This window comes from Balaenoptera acutorostrata, chromosome 10, assembly GCF_949987535.1.
Source record: "Balaenoptera acutorostrata chromosome 10, mBalAcu1.1, whole genome shotgun sequence".
Classification (NCBI taxonomy): Eukaryota; Metazoa; Chordata; class Mammalia; order Artiodactyla; family Balaenopteridae; genus Balaenoptera; species Balaenoptera acutorostrata.
The window spans coordinates 24,123,552-24,143,226 of NC_080073.1; the positions used below are offsets into that span (position 1 = coordinate 24,123,552).

At 39.0% G+C, this 19,675-nt stretch overlaps 1 protein-coding gene across 2 annotated transcripts in view; it reads right to left on the reverse strand.

Annotated features, from left to right (window-relative positions):
- The window catches only part of SLC25A26 (solute carrier family 25 member 26), a 142,218-nt gene that overhangs the window by 7,890 nt on the left and 114,653 nt on the right, over positions 1-19,675 (reverse strand). For both annotated transcript variants that reach the window (XM_007192415.1, XM_007192414.1), the window contains one exon: positions 2,158-2,227. In XM_007192415.1, the coding sequence (XP_007192477.1) occupies positions 2,158-2,227 (70 nt within the window). The remainder of the gene's footprint in view (positions 1-2,157; positions 2,228-19,675) is intronic.

Below are 19,675 nucleotides of genomic sequence, written 5' to 3' on the forward strand. Positions count from 1 at the left end.
ACAGAATGTCGCTTTTTCACAATCTGAAATATTTTCCAATTACGTTTATCTTTCAGAAAGGTTTTAAAAGAGTAACCTTGTTCCTCAGGATCAACATTTGTACCAACTAAAATTTCAAAACAAAAGAGATAGAAACAAGAAATCTATTTATTTTACTTTATCTTTTGTTAAATATATGTAGATGTACTGACAATGGATTTTCTGCAGACCTTGGGCAAATTCCTATCAGAACCTCAGCTGAAAAAATAAGATAATTGTCTTGGAGTAGTTTTTAAATCTACACCCTACTAGAGGTGATGATTATGTATAGTAAGTTTATTAATGTGTTATTTTTTTCTATGCAATTAAGAATATGAATTACTGTGATGATGACAGCTTTTCATTTCCTGGGTGCTGGTTGTTCTTATTGAAATAGTGGTAACTCCGTGAACGCAGTTCTAACACACATTATCACACCTATCCCAGCAACCAACCCCTTAATGGAGGGAGGGTTGCTTCTGCATTACAGGTAAGGAAACTGGTGCTCAATAAGGCCCCAAAGTCTCGTTCCTTACTCAGGGATACAACAGAGGTTTGACAGCTCTGTGATTCAGAGAGGTCAGCCAGCACTGGATCCTGAGGCTCTGGGCAAATCCCTTCCCTGCCCCGCGCATCCCAGCTTCCCCACTGTCCCTGGAGGGCAGTGTGGGCTGCTGCGCTCCTCACCCTCAGGGGGGCCACCGGAATGGAAAGAGCCTGGCCCACAGGATCCTGCCAAACAGTGGGGGTCTGATACCAAGTTTCTCCCCGGCTCCCACCCCCTGACTGAACTAAGTACTTAGTGCCTATTACACAGCATTATTCAGAAAAAGGAATTGTAATGAACGCACATGTCCTTAATAGGAACAATGCATATTTGCAAGCGAATCTTTGAATTAGCTACTTAAGGGAAGGGACCAGAGAATATATATATTTGTTTCAACACCCAGACGTTTTATAGTATGTTAACTTTAAGAACTGGCCTTCCTTATCCAAGATGACTCAATTTCCAGAATGCTTACTTTGTGCCCAGGACCCAGAAGGGAGTCCACAGAAACGCCCATTTCTTAGGGACTGGGGAGTAAAGACTCCAGACCACTGGCAAATGAATCAAGACCACCTACCCATTTAACACAGCTAATGACTATGGATCATGTGGGAACAATTACCCGTCATAAGCAATCTGAGCTGGCTTCACATCTAGAGGCAAGAGTCTTATTTTGGATTATCAATTCTATAAGTCAGATGGGTCCACTTATTCACTATAAAATGTACGTTTTCTGTTTTCCTAATCACTACAACTAAAAACCCATCCAACGACCATTAAACAAGTTGGAAATGAATTATTTTCTACTAAGGCTGGTATCCTAAGCCCGCATATCTGTCAGTTGACTGGCTTCCCATCAAAACCAGCAGTTCACAATTTTCTGGCAAATTTCCGTTTCGATTTATTTCAACCATAATTCTCACTCACCTTTATTTGCAACAAAATGTATTCCTCTTTTAGACTGTTACACCTCTCACTTATTAAATTCTTTCCAGTTTCTGAGTTCTCACTAAAAACCTCACTGGAAAATGCATATGACCAAGTGATGGACAGACATTGCATAGTGTCACTCTGCTCTTTGTTTAATGTCTAGACAATGCCCAGATGTTTAGGTCTCCATATTTTCCACACCGCGCAGTTCAGCTTTCAGTAAGTTGTGGGGCAGCCTCTGCTCTCCTGACACCAGTTAATCTACGGCGCTGTCAAACATGTCACGTGGACCGTGAATCACTGCCTTCTGCAAAAATCGCCTAAACCCCCCCAAGAAGTGCTCAAGGCAGACAGCTGCACCCACAGCCAGTCTCTTCCCACAGAGGCCTTGCTAAATCATCTTTAAGATAATCCAAGGGCCTGAGTGAAGGCTTTAATAAAAAGAAAAAATTTGTCAAAAACAAATTGGCTGTCTTTCAGGCAGACACCTTTTTAGCAGGTTTTTTTTTTCCCTAAGACACTCTCTTTTCTCAAACAACTAGTGGGACTCTCTTCTTCCAAACAATGTGGAATTTCTGAAGAATGTTGTTTTTGCACAGTTAATATTTTCACATTTTTCTCCCCCTCTTTGGTCTTTCCCAGTATAATATAATCCTTTGCACCTGCAAATGCTCCACAGACTGCTGACTGCCAAGAATCCACCACATGATCCTGCCTCCAGGACCAGAGGGCCTGTGTTTAAGGAGAAAGAAAAATACAAGTTATTAAATATTTGAATTTATCGGAACCTCCCGTGGGTTAGCTCTGGGGATGGGAACTTAAGTGAGAAGCTATTTTGGTGGCATTCCTCACTGATGACATAAGTGATTTTCCCAAGGACTTAACTGCATTCTAAAATAAGTCAAAGAAACGAGGGTGACAGCTACATTAGAGTGCCCAAAGGAAACCATTTTCAGGGAATATGTGTGACAGACACACACATATACACACATTTACATACACGTATAAAAATAAAGATATATCTTTAAGACAATGTAACATTTTAAATATTTCCCATATAATTCTAAACATATAAATACCATAATTCACAAATTAGGCCAGAGCAGTGTATACCAAATTCCACAGTTCTTTTTTCAATCTTTACCCATGCTGTACATGTTTGAAGGATGCTAATACTATTACTGAACCACGTAAAGTTCGTCAAAACACTTTTTGCCCTGTTTCTGTAATACGTTGAGGATTACACAAATAAATACTCATGCTGAGTTTCAAACTGGGCAAAATGATGGCAGAGACGTGGTGCCTTGCTTGTCGAGAGTTTATGATTTAGTAGAAAATAAAATACAGTCATATCAAATGGTGAAGAGCGCTGAGTCAGGCCCTGGTCTAATCTCTGACCATATATCAAAACCCACAGTCCTCACAACAACCCTGAGAGTTGGGTCCTGTTATTATCCTTCTTTTACCCAGGCTTTCTAACAGCAGAGCCTGTACTCTTTATTTTTGTTTTTAGCTTTATTGAGGTATAACTGATATCCAATAAACTACACATATTTAAAGTACGTGATTTGGTAACTTTTGATAGACATACATGTGAAATCGTCACCATAATTAAGACAGTGAACATATCCATCACCCCAAAAAAGTTTCGTGTCCCTTTGTCATCCCCCTTTCCTGCCCTTCCTTACCAACCCCTAAACAATCTGATCGGTCATTCTACATTCGTTTGCCTTTTCTAGGATTTTATATAAATGTAATTATACATTAATTTTTTTAACTCAAATTCTTTCCTTCAGAATTTTTGTATGATTCATTCATGTTAGTGTGGATATCAATAGTTCACCCCTTTTTAATTGCTAAGTAATATTCCATTGTATCATTATTTGTTTATATACTTGCCTATTGATAGACATTTGGGATTTTTCCAGTTTTTGGCTATTACAAATAAAGCTGCTATGAACATTTATATTCATGTTTTCGTATGGACACATGCCTTCATTTCTCTTGGGAAAATACCTAGAAGTGAAACAGCTGGACCACATGGCAGGTATATGTACATATACTTTTTAAGAAACTACCAAATTGTTTTAGAAAGTGGTCGTATTTTACACTTAGACCAGTTCCAGTTTCTTTACATCCTCTCCCACACCTGGTATTGTATTTTTAAAATTTAACCATTTTAATTGGTGTGCAGTAGCATTTCATTGTGGTTTTAATATGTATTTCCCCAATGGCTAATGATGCTGAGCTCCTTTTCATGTACTTTTTTACCATCCATAATATATTTTCTTTAGTGACGTGTCTGTTCAAATGTTTTGCACGTTTTCATCGGGTTGTCTGTTTTTGTAATTATTGAGTTTTACAGTTCTTTATATATTCCAACTACAGGTCACCTGCAATTCTTTTCTCCTAGTCTGTGGCTTGTCTCTTCATACTCTTAACAGTGTCTATCCAAGAACAGAATATTTAACTTTGATGTCCAAATTATACTTTTACAGATCTTGCATTTGGTGACCAATCTAAGAAATCTTTACCTAAGTCAGACCACAAAGATTTTTCATCTATATTTTCTTCTAGAAATTTTATGTCTTTAGGTTTGATATTTAGATCTATCTTCCATTTTAAGTTGATTTTTATGTATGTACAAGGTTTGAAGTTCTTTTGTTTTGTTCTTAAACATGGATATGTAATTGTTCCAGCAATTGGAAAAGACTAGCCTTTTTGCAATGAACTGCCTTCTCGCTTTTGTCAATAATCAACTGTCCCTATATGTGTGGATTTATTTCTGGACTCTATTTAGCTCTAATCTACGGATCTATCTTGATACCAGTTGAATACTTTTTTGACTACTACACCTCTATAATAAATCTTGCGTTCAAGTAGTATTAGTTCTCCGACTTTCTTCTTTGTCAAAGTCGTTCAGACTACTCTAGAGTCTTTGCACTTCTGTAAGAATTTTAGAATCGGCTTATCAATTCCTGCAAAACAGTCTGAGATTTTTTAAATTAATTAATTAATTAATATTTATTTTTGGCTGCACTGGGTCTTTGTTGCTGCACGTGGGCTTCCTCTAGTTGCAGGGTGAGCAGGGGCTACTCTTCGTCACGGTGCATGGGCTTCTCATTGCGGTGGCTTCTCTTGTCGCGGAGCACAGGCTCTAGACGTGCAGGGTCACTAGTTGTGGCTCATGGGCTCTAGAGCTCAGGTTCAGTAGGTGTGGCTCACGGTCTTAGCTGCTCCGCGGCATGTGGGATCTTCCTGGACTAGGGCCCAAACCCATGTCCCCTGCATTGGCAGGCGGATTCTTAACCACTGCACCACCAGGGAAGTCCGGCCTGCTGAGATTTTCATTTGAATTGCAATGAATCTATCAATCACTTTGGAGAGAATGGAGATGCTAACAGTATTGGGTTTTCTGACCCATAAACATGGTGCATCTCTCCATTTACTTGGGGCTCCATTATTTTCATTCATTCATTCATTCATTTATTTATGGCTGTGTTGGGTCTTCGTTGCTGTGCACAGGCTTTCTCTAGCTGTGGTGAGCAGGGGCTACTCTTCGTTGCAGTGCGCGGGCTTCTCATTGTCATGGCTTCTCTTGTTGTGGAGCATGGGCTTTAGGCGCGCAGGCTTCAGTAGTTGTGGCTCATGGGCTCAGTAGTTGTGGCTTGTGGGCTCTAGAGCTCAGGCTCAGTAGTTGTGGTGCAAGGGCTTAGTTGCTCCGCAGCATGTGGGATCTTCCCGGGCCAGGGTGCAAACCTGTGTTCCTAGCATTGGCAGGCGGATTCTTAACCGCTGGGCCACCAGGGAAGCCCTGGGGCTCCATTATTTTCTCTCAACAATGTTTTGCAGTTTTCAGTATACAGGTCTTGCACTTGTATGGTCAATTTTATCCCTAAGTATTTCATATGTTTTGGTGCTCTTGTAAACGGTACTGTTTTTTTTTTTTTCTAAATTTCAGTTTCTGATTGCTTAATATGTAGAAATACAATTGACTCTTGCATACTGATCTTGTATTCTGCAACCTTGCTAAATTTATCAGCTCTAGTAGCTTCTTTGGAGATTCCATCAAATTTTCTACATCAGTGATCATCTGTCTGTGAATAAACAGTTTTACTTCTTCCTTTCCAATTTGGATTATTGCCTTTTATTTCTTTTTCTAGCCTTACTGCACTGGGTAGGATGTCTAGCATAATGGCAGGTACTGCAATAAGGATGAAGAATATTAGAAATAAGACCTCTTGAATATATTCATTACAATGGTTAGAATAGTGTAATGACCTGCTGATAGTGGCATGACATTTTTATGGATGATCAAATATACCACAACTGAAAGAAGAACAGCAAACTTAGTACTAATTTTCCACTCTCAATACTTCCCCACCGAAAATACACCTGGAAGGTTGAGTAAGTTGCTACAGAAATGGAGAAGATGCCATATAAACAAACCAAGGCATGTAGGGCCCTGTTTGTCAACTTTAACAACTTTTCTTAAGTCAGTCACCTAACTATGGAAACTACCTAACAAGTTAGAGATACAATGATGTGTGGTGCCTGAGGGCTCCAACATTTCCTTCCACCTAACTAATGAGAACGGTTACTTGGAAAGTGTATTTATTAAAATCACTGGACTAAGAGTGCAGCTATCAAAAATATTTTTGTAACCTTACTTGTGGAAGTAGATGAGCTAAAAAAAAGTTTTATCACAAACAGCTTTCTAAAGATAATCTTGCCATTAAGCAGAGTATTTGGTATTTTTTTCAGTAAATGCTCTAATGTTTGCAAGTATATCTGTGTAGAAAACATTATTTTCTCCAGAGCTCTTATAAGCACTCAAGACAGCATAAGAAGCAAATTAGTAGAACAGCAACTTTTTACCTTAAAGATGGCAAAATGTGTATTTTATCAGGCAAATGCCAATTTTAACACCATTATTTACTTTGCTGACTTTTTAGAAAAAGGATACAAAACATAAAATAGTCATTCCGGTAATGACTGAAGGTCATCTTCAGTTTCTACTGGTACCTTCAAGGGTTCCAGAGAGCCAAAGTTTACTCCAAACAGACTTAAAATACTACAAATAATGCTGAGTTTATAAGCAGTAATAAAGAACAAATAATAAGATGTGCACTACATGTGATACAGGAGAAAAAAATCAAAGATACTATGTAACTCATAAATTCAACATTTACTCAATACCTACTAGGATTCAGGCAGTATAAGGTCAAGGGAAAAAAGATAGCAGTCCCCAGGTCTAATATGTGATGGGGGTAGAGTGAGGGCAGAAGAGGGTTATAACAGAAAGTGACAAAGAAGACTTCACAGAGGCGCCTGTTGTAATCTAGGAAGGAAAAAAATTGGTTGCCAGGGGAAAAAAAACACTGGATCAAAACAGACTCTGATGGCTGAAGACACGATTTAAAAATAGAATCTCCAAAGATAAGCATATCACCTGGCCAGAACAATTTAGCCTAAAAACATATAAAGAAATCATTTTGTATTAGAAAAGGATACTAATAAATATCTTAAACAAAAAATCTCTATAACCAGAAGATTTAGATTCAAGTGAGAAACTTCCATGGCAAACACAGAGCATAAGAGAAGTAACAATTATAACAGCAACCACAATAAACACTTATACAGAACTTACTATGCCCCAGGTACCCAACACTTTACATACATTAACTCATGAAATCCTAACCACAATTTTCTAAGGTATGTGCTATCTTATCCTCATTTTACAGACAAGAAAGTTGAGGCTCAGAGAAGTTAAGTAACTTGCCAAAGTTTAAACAGGTAGGTACAGAGTATATACATACTTGGACTTGGATGTATAGGTTACAGGTGTCTTGACAGCAAACAGAAGGTATTTATAAGACACTTCACTTCCACATACAGGTAACTTATACTAGAATGATATCAGAATATTCAAGTGAATGAACAAACTCTGTCAATGTCCAAAATAATTTGCTTTAAATAATACGGGTTTGTAATTTTTTTTAATAATGAATTGTCTGAATATAGAACTTTGGAAAAAGAATACTGAGACCAAGCTAAAAAGATGAGTGTTGTTTACAAATGATTCATTTGGGGGCAACTTTAAATTCATTAAGCAACAAGGATAATGACAAGAAACCTGGCTGGTAAAAAGTACTGTATATGAATTATGAAAATATTTTGAAATTACATATTTGTTCACATATATGGAGGAACCGGAGGATTGTGATCAACAAAAAACTGGCTGGAAAGACAGGAGAAAATTAAGGAAACACTCCCATTTACCACTGCAACAAAAAGAATAATATACCCAGGATAAACCTACCTAAGGAGACAAAAGACCTGTATGCAGAAAACTATAAGAAACTGATGAAAGACATTAAAGATGATACAAACAGATGGAGAGATACACCATGCTCTTGGACTGGAAGAATCAACACTGTGAAAATGACTATACTACCCAAAGCAATCTACAGATACAATGCAATCCCTCTCAAACTACCAATGGCATTTTTCACAGAACTAGAACAAAAAATTGCACAATTTGTACGGAAACACAAAAGACCCCAAACAGCCAAAGCAATCTTGAGAAAGAAAAATGGAGCTGGAGGAATCAGTCTCCCGGACTTCAGACTATACTACAAAGCTACAGTAATCAAGACAGTATGGTACTGGCACAAAAACAGAAATATAGATCAATGGAACAGGAGAGAAACCCACGCACATATCTTTGATAAAGGAGGCAAGAATATACAATGGAGAAAAGACTGCCTCTTCAATAAGTGGTGCTGGGAAAATTGGACAGCTACCTGTAAAAGAATGAAATTAGAACACTCCCTAACACCATACACAAAAATAAACTCCAAATGGATTAAAGACCTAAATGTAAGGCCAGACACTATAAAACTCTTAGAGGAAAACACAGGCAGAACACTCTGACATAAATCACAGCAAGATCCTTTTTGACCCACCTCCTAGAGAAATGGAAATAAAAACAAAAATAAACAAATGGGACCTAATGAAACTTAAAAGCTTTTGCACAGCAAAGGAAACCTTAAACAAGACGAAAAGACAACCCTCAGGATGGGAGAAAATATTTGCAAAAGAAGCAACTGACAAAGGATTAATCTCCAAAATATACAAGCAGCTCATGCAGCTCAATATCAAAAAAACAAACAACCCAATCCAAAAATGGGCAGAAGACCTAAACAGACATTTCTCCAAAGAAGATATACAGATTGCCAACAAACACTTGAAAGGATGCTCAACATCACTAATCATTAGAGAAATGCAAATCAAAACTACAATGAGGTATCACCTCACACCAGTCAGAATGGCCACCATCAAAAAATCTACAAATAATAAATGCTGGAGAGGGTGTGGAGAAAAGGGAACCCTCTTGCACTGTTGGTGGGAATGTAAATTGATACAGCCACTATGGAGAACAGTATGGAGGTTCCTTAAAATACTAAAAATAGAACTACCAGATGACCCAGCAATCCCACTACTGGGCATATACCCTGAGAAAACCATAATTCAAAGAGTCATATACCACAATGTTCATTGCAGTTCTATTTACAATAGGCAAGACATGGAAGCAACCTAAGTGTCCACCGACAGATGAATGGATAAAGAATATGTGGCACATATATACAATGGAATATTACTCAACCATAAAAAGAAATGAAATTGAGTTATTTGTAGTGAGGTGGATGGACCTAGAGTCTGTCATACAGAATGAAGTAAGTCAGAAAGAGAAAAACAAATACGGTATGCTAACACATATATATGGAATCTAAAAAAAAAAAAAAGGTTCTGATGAACCTAGAGGCAGGACAGGAATAACGACACAGACGTAGAGAATGGACCTGAGGACGTGGGGAGGGGGAAGGGTAAGCTGGGACGAAGTGAGAGAGTGGCATGGACATATATACACTACCAAATGTAAAACAGATAGCTAGTGGGAAGCAGCCGCATAGCACAGGGAGATCAGCTCGGTGCTTTGTGACCACCTAGAGGGGTGAGATAGGGAGGGTGGAAGGGAGACGCAAGAGGGAGGAGATGAGGGGATATATGTATATGTATAGGTGATTCATCTTGTTGTAAAGCAGAAACTAACACACCATTGTAAAGCAATTATACTCCAATAAAGATGTTAAAAATAAAAAAGACAGGAAAGATTACTCGCAGGAAGTGTAATATTATTGTTTATGAGCTTTCAATAATTTAAGGGTAGATTAGAAAATGTAATAAAAATGTAGTTTAGACAACAGTATGAGTGACTACTATTGACAGTATTACTTACCACTTGCTGAGTACCTAGCATGTTCCAGAAACTATGCAAAAGATTTCACATTTCTCATTTAATTTTGAAAGGTGTGTATTATTATCCAGACACACAGGTGTAGGGTGGTACTAAGAGTTGTCAAGTAACTTGCCTGAGGTCACACAGATCGAAAGTGGGGGAAATGAAGCTGACTGTTACAGTCCCCTAAAGCCATGTGCCGTGTAGACAGAATAGTATATATGCAACATTTATAAGCTTCCTCGATACACAGCTCAACTTCTAGGGGAGCTACAATATAATATGCAAGTTATTAAAGAAAATATTTTGATGTCAATAAATGTAATAAATCATGTAGGTTTGGAATGGAGGATTGTTTTTTAAGGCCCTGTCTCAACACCAAAAATTTTTAAATTGCCGTAACTTCTCAACCTAAGTAAGTATTTCCATTGCCACAGAGGTCTAATGATCATTCCTGTAAAAGCAAGTAAATGACTGCGGGGGGAGGGCAGAAAGGAGGCCCAAATGTGAAGAACCACAGTGTTGGGTCTCAACTGATGTGACAGAGCTTGTAAGACTAAAAAAAGCAGGCGGCCATACTTTACTTGGTGTTCGCTTACTTATCGCTATTCCAAAGTCCTGTTTCCATTTTCTTTTCAAATAAAAAACGAAATTTTCAGATGAATCCATGCACATTAGCTTATATCTCATGTAAATGAGACATTTCAAGCAACGAGAATGGCAGTCAGAAATGTTCTTAGTTTCACTTTTGCGGTTTTTCTTGAGAAAAGTTTCCTTAACATAGGATGACTGGAAACGATTTCTAGTAGCTTATTTAGAAAATTTCATTTTGAAATCATCTTAGACTTACAGAAAATGTGCAAAAATAGTAGAGGTCCCATACACCCTTTACCCAGCCTCCCCTACTGTTGACATTTTACATAACCCAAGTATAATGATCAAAACAGGAAATGAAAATAGGTACAATACTCCTAAGATACAGACCTTAATTGAATTTCACCATTCACATTGTTTAAAGGTGTGCGAATTTTAAACATCAGGCCTGATTTTTTTTTCAATTAATGATATTTCTATTATCCAGTAGGATATTATGAGGAATCCTGAATACTTAGTGGTGGCGCTACAAAAACAATCAGGCTGTTCTAATTTCCCAAGTGATTCTTCACTCAGAGCTCAAGGCCCATCAGAGGAAGAAGGCATGAAGGACTTTCGAGGCTCCTCCACACACACCCCCGCCAGGGTTACAGCTATTAGCACCAGTATTCATTCACAGGACAGAGAGCAAACACCAGGCCCGATACTAGGAAATGGCTGGGAGTCCAAGCCTGAGCCAAGTGTCTTTCAAGTACAGCATGAAGAGAAGGCTTTGTCACTTTAAAAGACCCACCCAAACGTGCACAGTTGTCTTATGAACGAACAACAAATTGAAAATAAGCGTTTTGGCTTCAGTGCAGGGAAACTTAAATTTGGGACTTCTTCAGTTGTTGTACTCAGAAGTAGTTATGTGGCTTCCAATTGTGTAAGATTACAACACTTTACCCCATGAGTTTTATGGTACCTTAGTAGGTATGTGTGCTGAATCGTCTACTCAGTTCCACATGAATGACATCATAATAAATGATGATAATTCATTTAAGACAACAGAAAAGACAATCCTCTGTGCAGGTCTCACTGCTGTCTGTCTAGCACCAGAATTTCATAACACATTAAAGACAGCAGATGATTAATTTCACTCAACTGCCCTCCATACTGTAGGTGATCAAGCTATTGTATAGCTTTGACACATACACTTTAAAAAATAATTAAAGCAACAGCTGCCTATAATTTTATTATTCAATTAACAATTAATAACTGAATAATAAAATTGTATTTATAATTTACATTAATGAATTCTCTGTGAAGTACTTATATACAAACATGACTTTAAAAGAGAGATTTCCAGGACTTCCCTGGTGGCGCAGTGGTTAAGAATCCACCTGCCAATGCAGGGCACACGGGTCCGAGCCCTGGTCTGGGAAGATCCCGCATGCTGCAGAGCAACTAAGCCAGTGAGCCACAACTACTGAGCCTGCACTCTAGAGCCCGTGAGCCACAACTACTGAGCCAGCATGCCACAACTACTGAAGCCTGTGTGCTTAGAGCCCGTGCTCCTCAACAAGAGAAGCCACCGCAATGAGAAGCCCACGCACCACAAAAAAGAGTAGCCCCCGCTCACCTCCACTAGAGAAAGCCCGCAGGCAGCAATGAAGACCCAATGCAGCCAAAAGTTTTAAAAAATAAAAAAATAAATAAATTTTTAAAAATAAATAAATAAATAAATAAATAAATAAATACAGGATTTCCAAAGCAAAGTTTTTAAATGAAAAGAATAATGATTACAATTGGGAAGTAAGCTTTCACTTCTGCCCTACCATGGCTGGAGCAATATACACAAGTGGTTAAAGGGCTAAACTGGATTCCTCTTAAACAGAACTAATTAAAACCGGGTACACCTAACTATTTACAGTACACAGGCTAATCTTGGTTATAATGGCAGCTGGATTGAAACTATTCTGAGATTTGTAAATAGCACCAACTTGATGTGGCTGATTTGTACCTTGCTTTCGGTTAAACTGTATTTTGGTTGGTTGAGATACTGAGATATTTACCTTCTAGATAATTAGGGTGGTAAAGATAATAAGAGTTCATAAGAAATTTTCTAATGAATGATTGTGCTGGTAAATATTGGGTTGGGCAAAAAGTTCATTTGGGTTTTTCCTTAAGATGGTACAGAAAAACCCAAATGAACATTTTGGCCAACCCAATATAAGAAATTTCATTTATTCTTGAGCAAACGTAAGATGCTGAGTTTGCTGAGTAATATTTAGGTATTACAATTACAAAGTAATATTTTTGGATATGTGTGGCTAGGTTTCATTTGGGAGGTATTTATTCTGATCGGAGGGCTGTCTGAGCTTCCTGGATCTGTGGTTTGATGTCTTTTATTAGTTTGGGTAGGGGCAAAAGGTATCTAAACTGAGTAACATTTATTATTATAACTGATGCTCATGATACAAATTTTAAGTCAACAAGAAAAGGTGTGATTATTTTTAATACTTCTGCCTGGAAAGACACACTTGGTTTGCTATGTTTAAGTATGTAACAATCTTTTTAAAAGATTTTTATGAAAATGGTTCAAATGGAAGAACTGGGGGCTTACACTAACAAGCTCCATTTATCCAGAAACAGGTACACTGACAAGCCACTATCCTCAAAAGCACCAAAAAATATGTATAATAAGGACTCACTTCTTTTCATTAACCTGCAAAAGCTCACTCATCTGACCCCTGATTCAACAGGAGAGGGACTTCATTACCTTCACCTCTGGAGTCTCATAGGGTCTTGCACAATTCCTTATACAAAGAAGGCAGGCAAATATTTGGAACCGATATGAATACCTATAATGTAAGTAGTGTTGGATAATTTTACCCTTGTGTAGAGAATGAGGAGAACATCAACTGGCCAAACATCATAATCCCAAATTGTCATTTGTGGCTCAGGAAAGAACCATATAAACCAGGAACGGCTAACGGGTTCCACCTCAAGGATGAACATTTACTTAACTGGACAAGGCTTTCTAGTGAGCTGGGCTGAGATGCTTCCAAGGCTTGGGTGAGGTTCAGCTGGAAGGAGGGCTAGGATCAACCAGTGATGACAGAGTGAAACCAGAGCAGCACAAACAGTATCATATCGCATATTTACACCAAACATACTAAACTCAGACCAAAAACACTCACAAATACCCAGGAAGCAGGTCTAAAGGACAAACAGAAACAAAGCTAACTCCTTTTCTCCCCATTTTTTAAAGGAGGTTACATGTGAATCTGCACATGGCTCCCTTTAAATCAAATACTAGCACAGTTTTATATCTCCAAAGGAACTGGGCATCATTATAGGCATTTTTTAAAAGTGCTTTTTAATATATATTTGTTTGATAATCTGATTAAAATAAAGTGTGGTAAATTCCTTTCTCACACTTTGTCTCAGCCAAAAAAAGTCAATTTGAATCATCACAGGAATGTTGTATCTGAATGAGCATATTTATCTCATTTTGCTCACAAACTTGCATAAACAGAAGAGAAACACCCAAAAGAAGATGACAAAGGAGGAATCCTGGTGTGCATTTTATTGTTTTTTGACAAAGGACCCTAACCCACTACCCTCTAGCCTGTGGGACCCATGAGGCAAGGTTAAATCTTAACTCGGTTGAAAGTAATGGAACCTGTAAGGAACATATTAGGTGTTGTTACTGCTTTGGCTTCACAACTGTAACTGCAGCGGGACACCAGGCAGCTGAGTACACCGGTCCAAAGGAGGAGATGGGAGAAGGATCCAGAGCCTCAGAAGTGACACCCTTTCCATCCATCCTGTCAGGCTTTGCTACACATCCTTCCTTCCTTACTTAGTTTTCTTTGCCATCTCTTTCTAACCATCTGTCTCTAAGAATTCAAAAGTTCTCATATTTTTTAAATTGTTAAAAAAGATGTCTGCTTCATTATAATGACATTTTGCTAAAATCCTAATCAGCATCTCAGACTCTGACTTTGCTGGTGATCTGGACATAAAATATTTTGCTCTTACTTTTAGGAGTTTTCTTCCATCTTGACATGCTGTATTTAATTTAGACAAACTTAGTGTGGTAAAAATCACACACAATCATTTTTACTCTGTTATCATTCCCTTCTCAATCTTTAATATGCCTTTACAGGAATCTATGTTCTGATCAAACATGTCTGTACAGATACCAGATTGTCCCAGTCTCAGGAAATGGTGCAGTGGAGACCCTGAGCATGAGCACCTTCTAAATTACTATCATTTTGTTCATATACTAAAGGTATGGGGGAATCTTGTGGATGGAGTGATAAAAGACACTTTAACTATTATTAAAATAAGAATCAGGACTTCCCTGGTGGCTCAGTGATTAAGAATCCGCCTGCCAACGCAGGGGACACGGGTTCAAGCCCCGGTCCGGGAAGATTCCACATGCCGCAGAGCAACTAAGCCCATGTGCCACAACTACTGAGCCCGCGTGCCACAACTACTGAAGCCCGTGCGCCTAGAGCCTGTGCTCTGCAACAAGAGAAGCCACCACCATGAGAAGCCCGCGCACCACAACAAAGAGGAGCCCCCGCTCGCCCCGACTAGAGAAAGCCTGCATGCAGCAACGAAGACCCAGTGCAGCCAAAAATTAATTAATTAATTAATTAAAAAAATAAGAATCAACAACAATAAACAAGTTACCCTTCAATTTGAATAAAAATATAGTTTTTATAAAGTAGTGGCTGTTTAAAAGACTTCTAAAATGTACTGCTTTTATACATTGTCCTATAACTGAAATGATAATCCACTGGACCCTGATTTCTGTTACAAAGCTATGATTTCATTTTAGAAAATCATCAGCATAATGTGAAAATCTTACATAACCAAACTGATTTTATTTTCATTTTTCTTCAAACGTTGCATCTGAGGTTAAGTTTGCATTTCTTCTAGTTACTGCTTTGCAACTTTGTAACATCTTGTGGCTACAAGCAAAACTACTTAGACCTGGCAGCATTCTTAATAATCCTCTACACTTCTCTATATATTCAGACACTAGAACAAATCTGACATTCTTACAGGAAATTTTATCATATCCTTTCAAAATATGTGTATTGTTTGCCAAAGGCTCAGTGAGAGTACATGTGTATGTTAGAGCTGTGATCATACTTCTAAAAGAAACTACTTTTAAATAAAACAGTTGATGTATACAGCTACCCAACTTTGCTTTGACCTTGAAAAAGAAAGAATGCTAACCTCCAAACAATTAGTAAATAGTCATAAACACCTGTTGTGTAAAAGTCAGAACTACAAAGAATATAAATGATCAGAAGACAAAGTTTCTTCCTCCAAAAAGCCAAGTCCTACAAGGAATTAACACACAAACACGTTGGAAATGTAGTCTGGCTCCACTCATCCCCATAAACTATCTGTGCTCCCCCATGTCGGCCCCTGGGAGCTGACTCCTTCCTGAAGCAAACACTGTTTAACCCTTGCCCAGGTACAGCAGAACCGGGGATGGGTTGGGGGAGGGGAAGAAGGGAGGCTGGTCTAAGAAATATGGTATCCAGGGCTTTTAAGTTTTACGTCATCAAGTTAAAGAATCAACACAATTTGCAGAAACGCCTGAAATAAGCTGATTAGATATAATACAACCATCTCAACTTTTTACCAACTTTTGAACATATGAAACAGCAACGACATTCTTAAAGAGATTGTACGCTATGTGCAAAGTTATGTGTAAAATAATTAAGGACATCAACTCTGGAGTCAGACTGTCCGGGTTCAAATCCTGGATGTACCCCTTAACACTGAGTGTTCCTGAGGCCTTGGGCAAGGCACTCAAACTCTTCTTCAGTTTCCACATCTGCAAAATGAAGACGGCAAGAGCACCCACCTCACAGAATTGCCATGAAGATTAATAGGAGATCATCCATGGAAAGTGATCATCACAGTGCTGGGCACACTGTAACTCTGAGAAATGCTACGTATTATGATTATTAATGATCATGACTGTAGTAATAAAAACAGTGTTAACACAGTAAAAGGGTACTGGACAGAAAACTGAGGACTTAGTTTGGCAGATGAAAGACAATCTCTCTGAGCCCTGGTTTCCCTGCTTTGGTGGGGATGACAACAGGACCTGTCTCTCTGAGTTGTTCACGTGAATAAGATGCTAAGGAATATATAATGTACTCCTCAGCACAGTGCCTGGCATACATCTGCTCAACACCCAACGTGTTTTTTATAAGTGTTTGGGCATCAATAAGTGCATAACTAAATAAACTAATTATTTAAATGCTACAAAGGAAATAAACAGGTGCTGTGTTTACTGAGCAGGGAAGATGGGAAGGTCCTACTTTAAAGGTGGGTGGACAGGGAATGCCTCTCTGAAGTGACATGATCTAAGACCTAAAGAACAAGAAAGATTTGGACGTGAGAAAAGCCTAGGGAAAGAGCCAGAGTGAAAGCTTGATGAGGGATTTCTGTCAACCCTCTTGATCCCTATATTCCCCAGGCCCTAGGCACATAGTAGGTACTCGGTAACAATGTGTAGAATAAATGAATAAAGAATATTTCTGGCAGAGGGCACAACAAACTTAAAGGCCCTCGGGTAAGGAGCAGCCCAGCGAGTCCGAACAGAACAGAGGGAGGCCAACCAGGCTGCAGGGCAGGGCGTGGACATGGGGAGGCTGGAGTGTAGCGGGCGGGTGCTGTGGGATACGGTCGTCGGTGAGGTAGGAGGGGCAGATAACACGGGACCCTGTCAACCGCAGTTTAAACTCTGGATTTTACTCTTCTTTCAAAGAGGTGTCACTGAAGGCTTTTAGCAGAGAGTGGTATGATCTGATTTATTTCTTTAAAACATCACTCTGGCTGTTGTGAAGAGAAGATATTTTAGAGAAGCAAGAATGGAATCAGGGAGACCACTGGAGAGGCCAACGTGGCAACTCAAGCAAGAGATGAGTTAAAGGCTTCAATCAGAACAGTGGACTCTTCTGGGGACTTCCCTGGTGGCACAGTGGTTAAGAATCCGCCTGCCAATGCAGGGGACACGGGTTCGAGCCCTGGTCCAGGAAGGCCCCACATGTCACAGAGCAACTAAGCCCATGCACCACAACTACTGAGCCTGCGCTCTAGAGCCACAACTACTAAAGCCCGCGTGCCTAGAGCCTGCGAGCCACAACTACTGAAGTCCACGCGCCTAGAGCACGTGCTCCGCAGCAAGAGAAACCACCACAATGAGAAGCCCGTGCACCGCAACGAAGAGCAGCCCCAGCTCTCCGCAACTACAGAAAGCCCGCACACAGCAACAAAGACCCAACACAGCCAAAAATAAATAATAACATAAAAATAAATTAAAAAAAAAAAAAAAAAGAAGAACAGTGGACTGTTCTGATGGGCTGGATGATGAGGGAAAGAGAGAACTGTGGAGTCATTCTTAAGTTTCTACTTTAGCAAGCAACAGACATGTGTTCTTCTTACTAAGAAGGAGACACCTGGGAAGGAACAGGTTGGGGAGAAGGGGAATAAAAACCAAGTGTTCTGTTCTGAACTGGTTCCCCTGAGACACCCTGAGTAAGGGTGTCATCTAGGAAGTTGGTCATGTGAGGCTGTAACTCAGCGCAAGTGGTCCACAAGAGAGCTTTAAATATGCAAGTCAACCATATACACAGGGCATTCAAAGCCAAGGGACAAGATGAAATAATAAGCTTTGGTTTTTTGTCAGATAAGAGAACCACGTAGTCTAACGTGTTTCTCTTCTTGTTGGGCTACTAGAAAAGTTCCAAACTCAATATAAATCTTAAAGGAAAATGATCTTCTCAGAGGTTCTGGATATGATGATCTACCCCTTTAACTTCCCCTCCTCTTTATGGTGTTTAGTCTTCTTTCATCTAAATCTTTTTTGTAAGCATATGTACTATATAAAAAAAAAAAGAAAACATAAGAAATGAGGTAGTGAAATGACATGATTTGGGGAGTCGGGGGGCTGGCTCCCACAGTGCCTTGGGTGGTCTTCAATTACAGACACACTACCTTGGAGTTATCTGTGGGCATGTGCTTCTCTGGTAGAGTAAAAACTCCTCAAGGGCATCAGCCACGTCTTATTCATCTTTGAACTGCTGTGAAATGAAACAGTGTCTAGCTCACAGTAGGCAGGGAATACATGTACACTAACGGCATCTGTCACTTTCCTATAAATAGAAGGGGTTCAGGCCTTATCAGAACGTGCTACAGCTCAGTTCTAAGATACAGTACACGAATAAATACCAATCAGCGATACAGACAAATGTTAGCTATAAGGGTAAACCTTCAGGGTCTGGATTGGAAGACTTCAAGCACGAGAAAAAAACTGAGCTGGCTTTAAAAGATGCATAGCATTTGATCCGTGAAAGCCCACTGCAGAAAGAAGCCAAAGAAAAGGGGCAGTAAGGAGGCTATTCTGGTTGGAAGGGAAGGAAAGGAAGGAAAGGAGGGAAAGCAACAAAAAAAAAAGTGTAAGGGGAAGGGAGCTGGAAAAACCAGTTAAGGACACGGTATGGACATCCGTGCCAACAACTTCATGCTTTAGAGTTTTAGAAAGTTATACATTTCTGGGAACTTCAAAGAGATGTTTAAGGAAGATCACACAAATTCAATGTGTAGAACAGATGAGTGTTAACTAAGTCCAGGCATACGTTAGTAAGAATCTGATAAAAAAAAGGAGGCCACAGGTTCCAAAAAGTCAGAGTGAACACAACTTGGTGAGTGATAGAGAAAAAGAGGATCAGATTTAATCTGGGATTTGAGACCAAAGGGGTCAGGAGAATAGTAGTATGATTAACAGAAATCAGGGAGACAGCAGGAGGAAGTGATTTTAGAAGGCGATACCATCGATTTTAGGCAGAATAAGTTTAAGATGATAGTGGCCACCCCCTACCTCCAGATTCCCACTCCTTATAGCAAAATGTGCACACAATCTGCCAAAGTCCTTGCTGAGAAAATTTTTTCTTAGCAGTATTTCCACATAAACATCATAGAGAAACCCTTCCATATAATACAGTGTCTCTATGGTTGCAGAAACAAATTTAAATGGATAAACTCATAAATACAAAAATAAAAGACATGCCAAAAATTGTCTTCTTTTACAAAGCACTGTGGTTTCACATTTGGATGTTTAAAAAAAAAAAGCACTATTATATGAAAAGATGCTCAATATTATTTAGCCCTGAGAGAACTGCAAATTAAAACCACAATGAGATACCAGTACACAACTATTAGAATGGCTAAAGTTTTATTTAATCTAATAATAACAAACAATG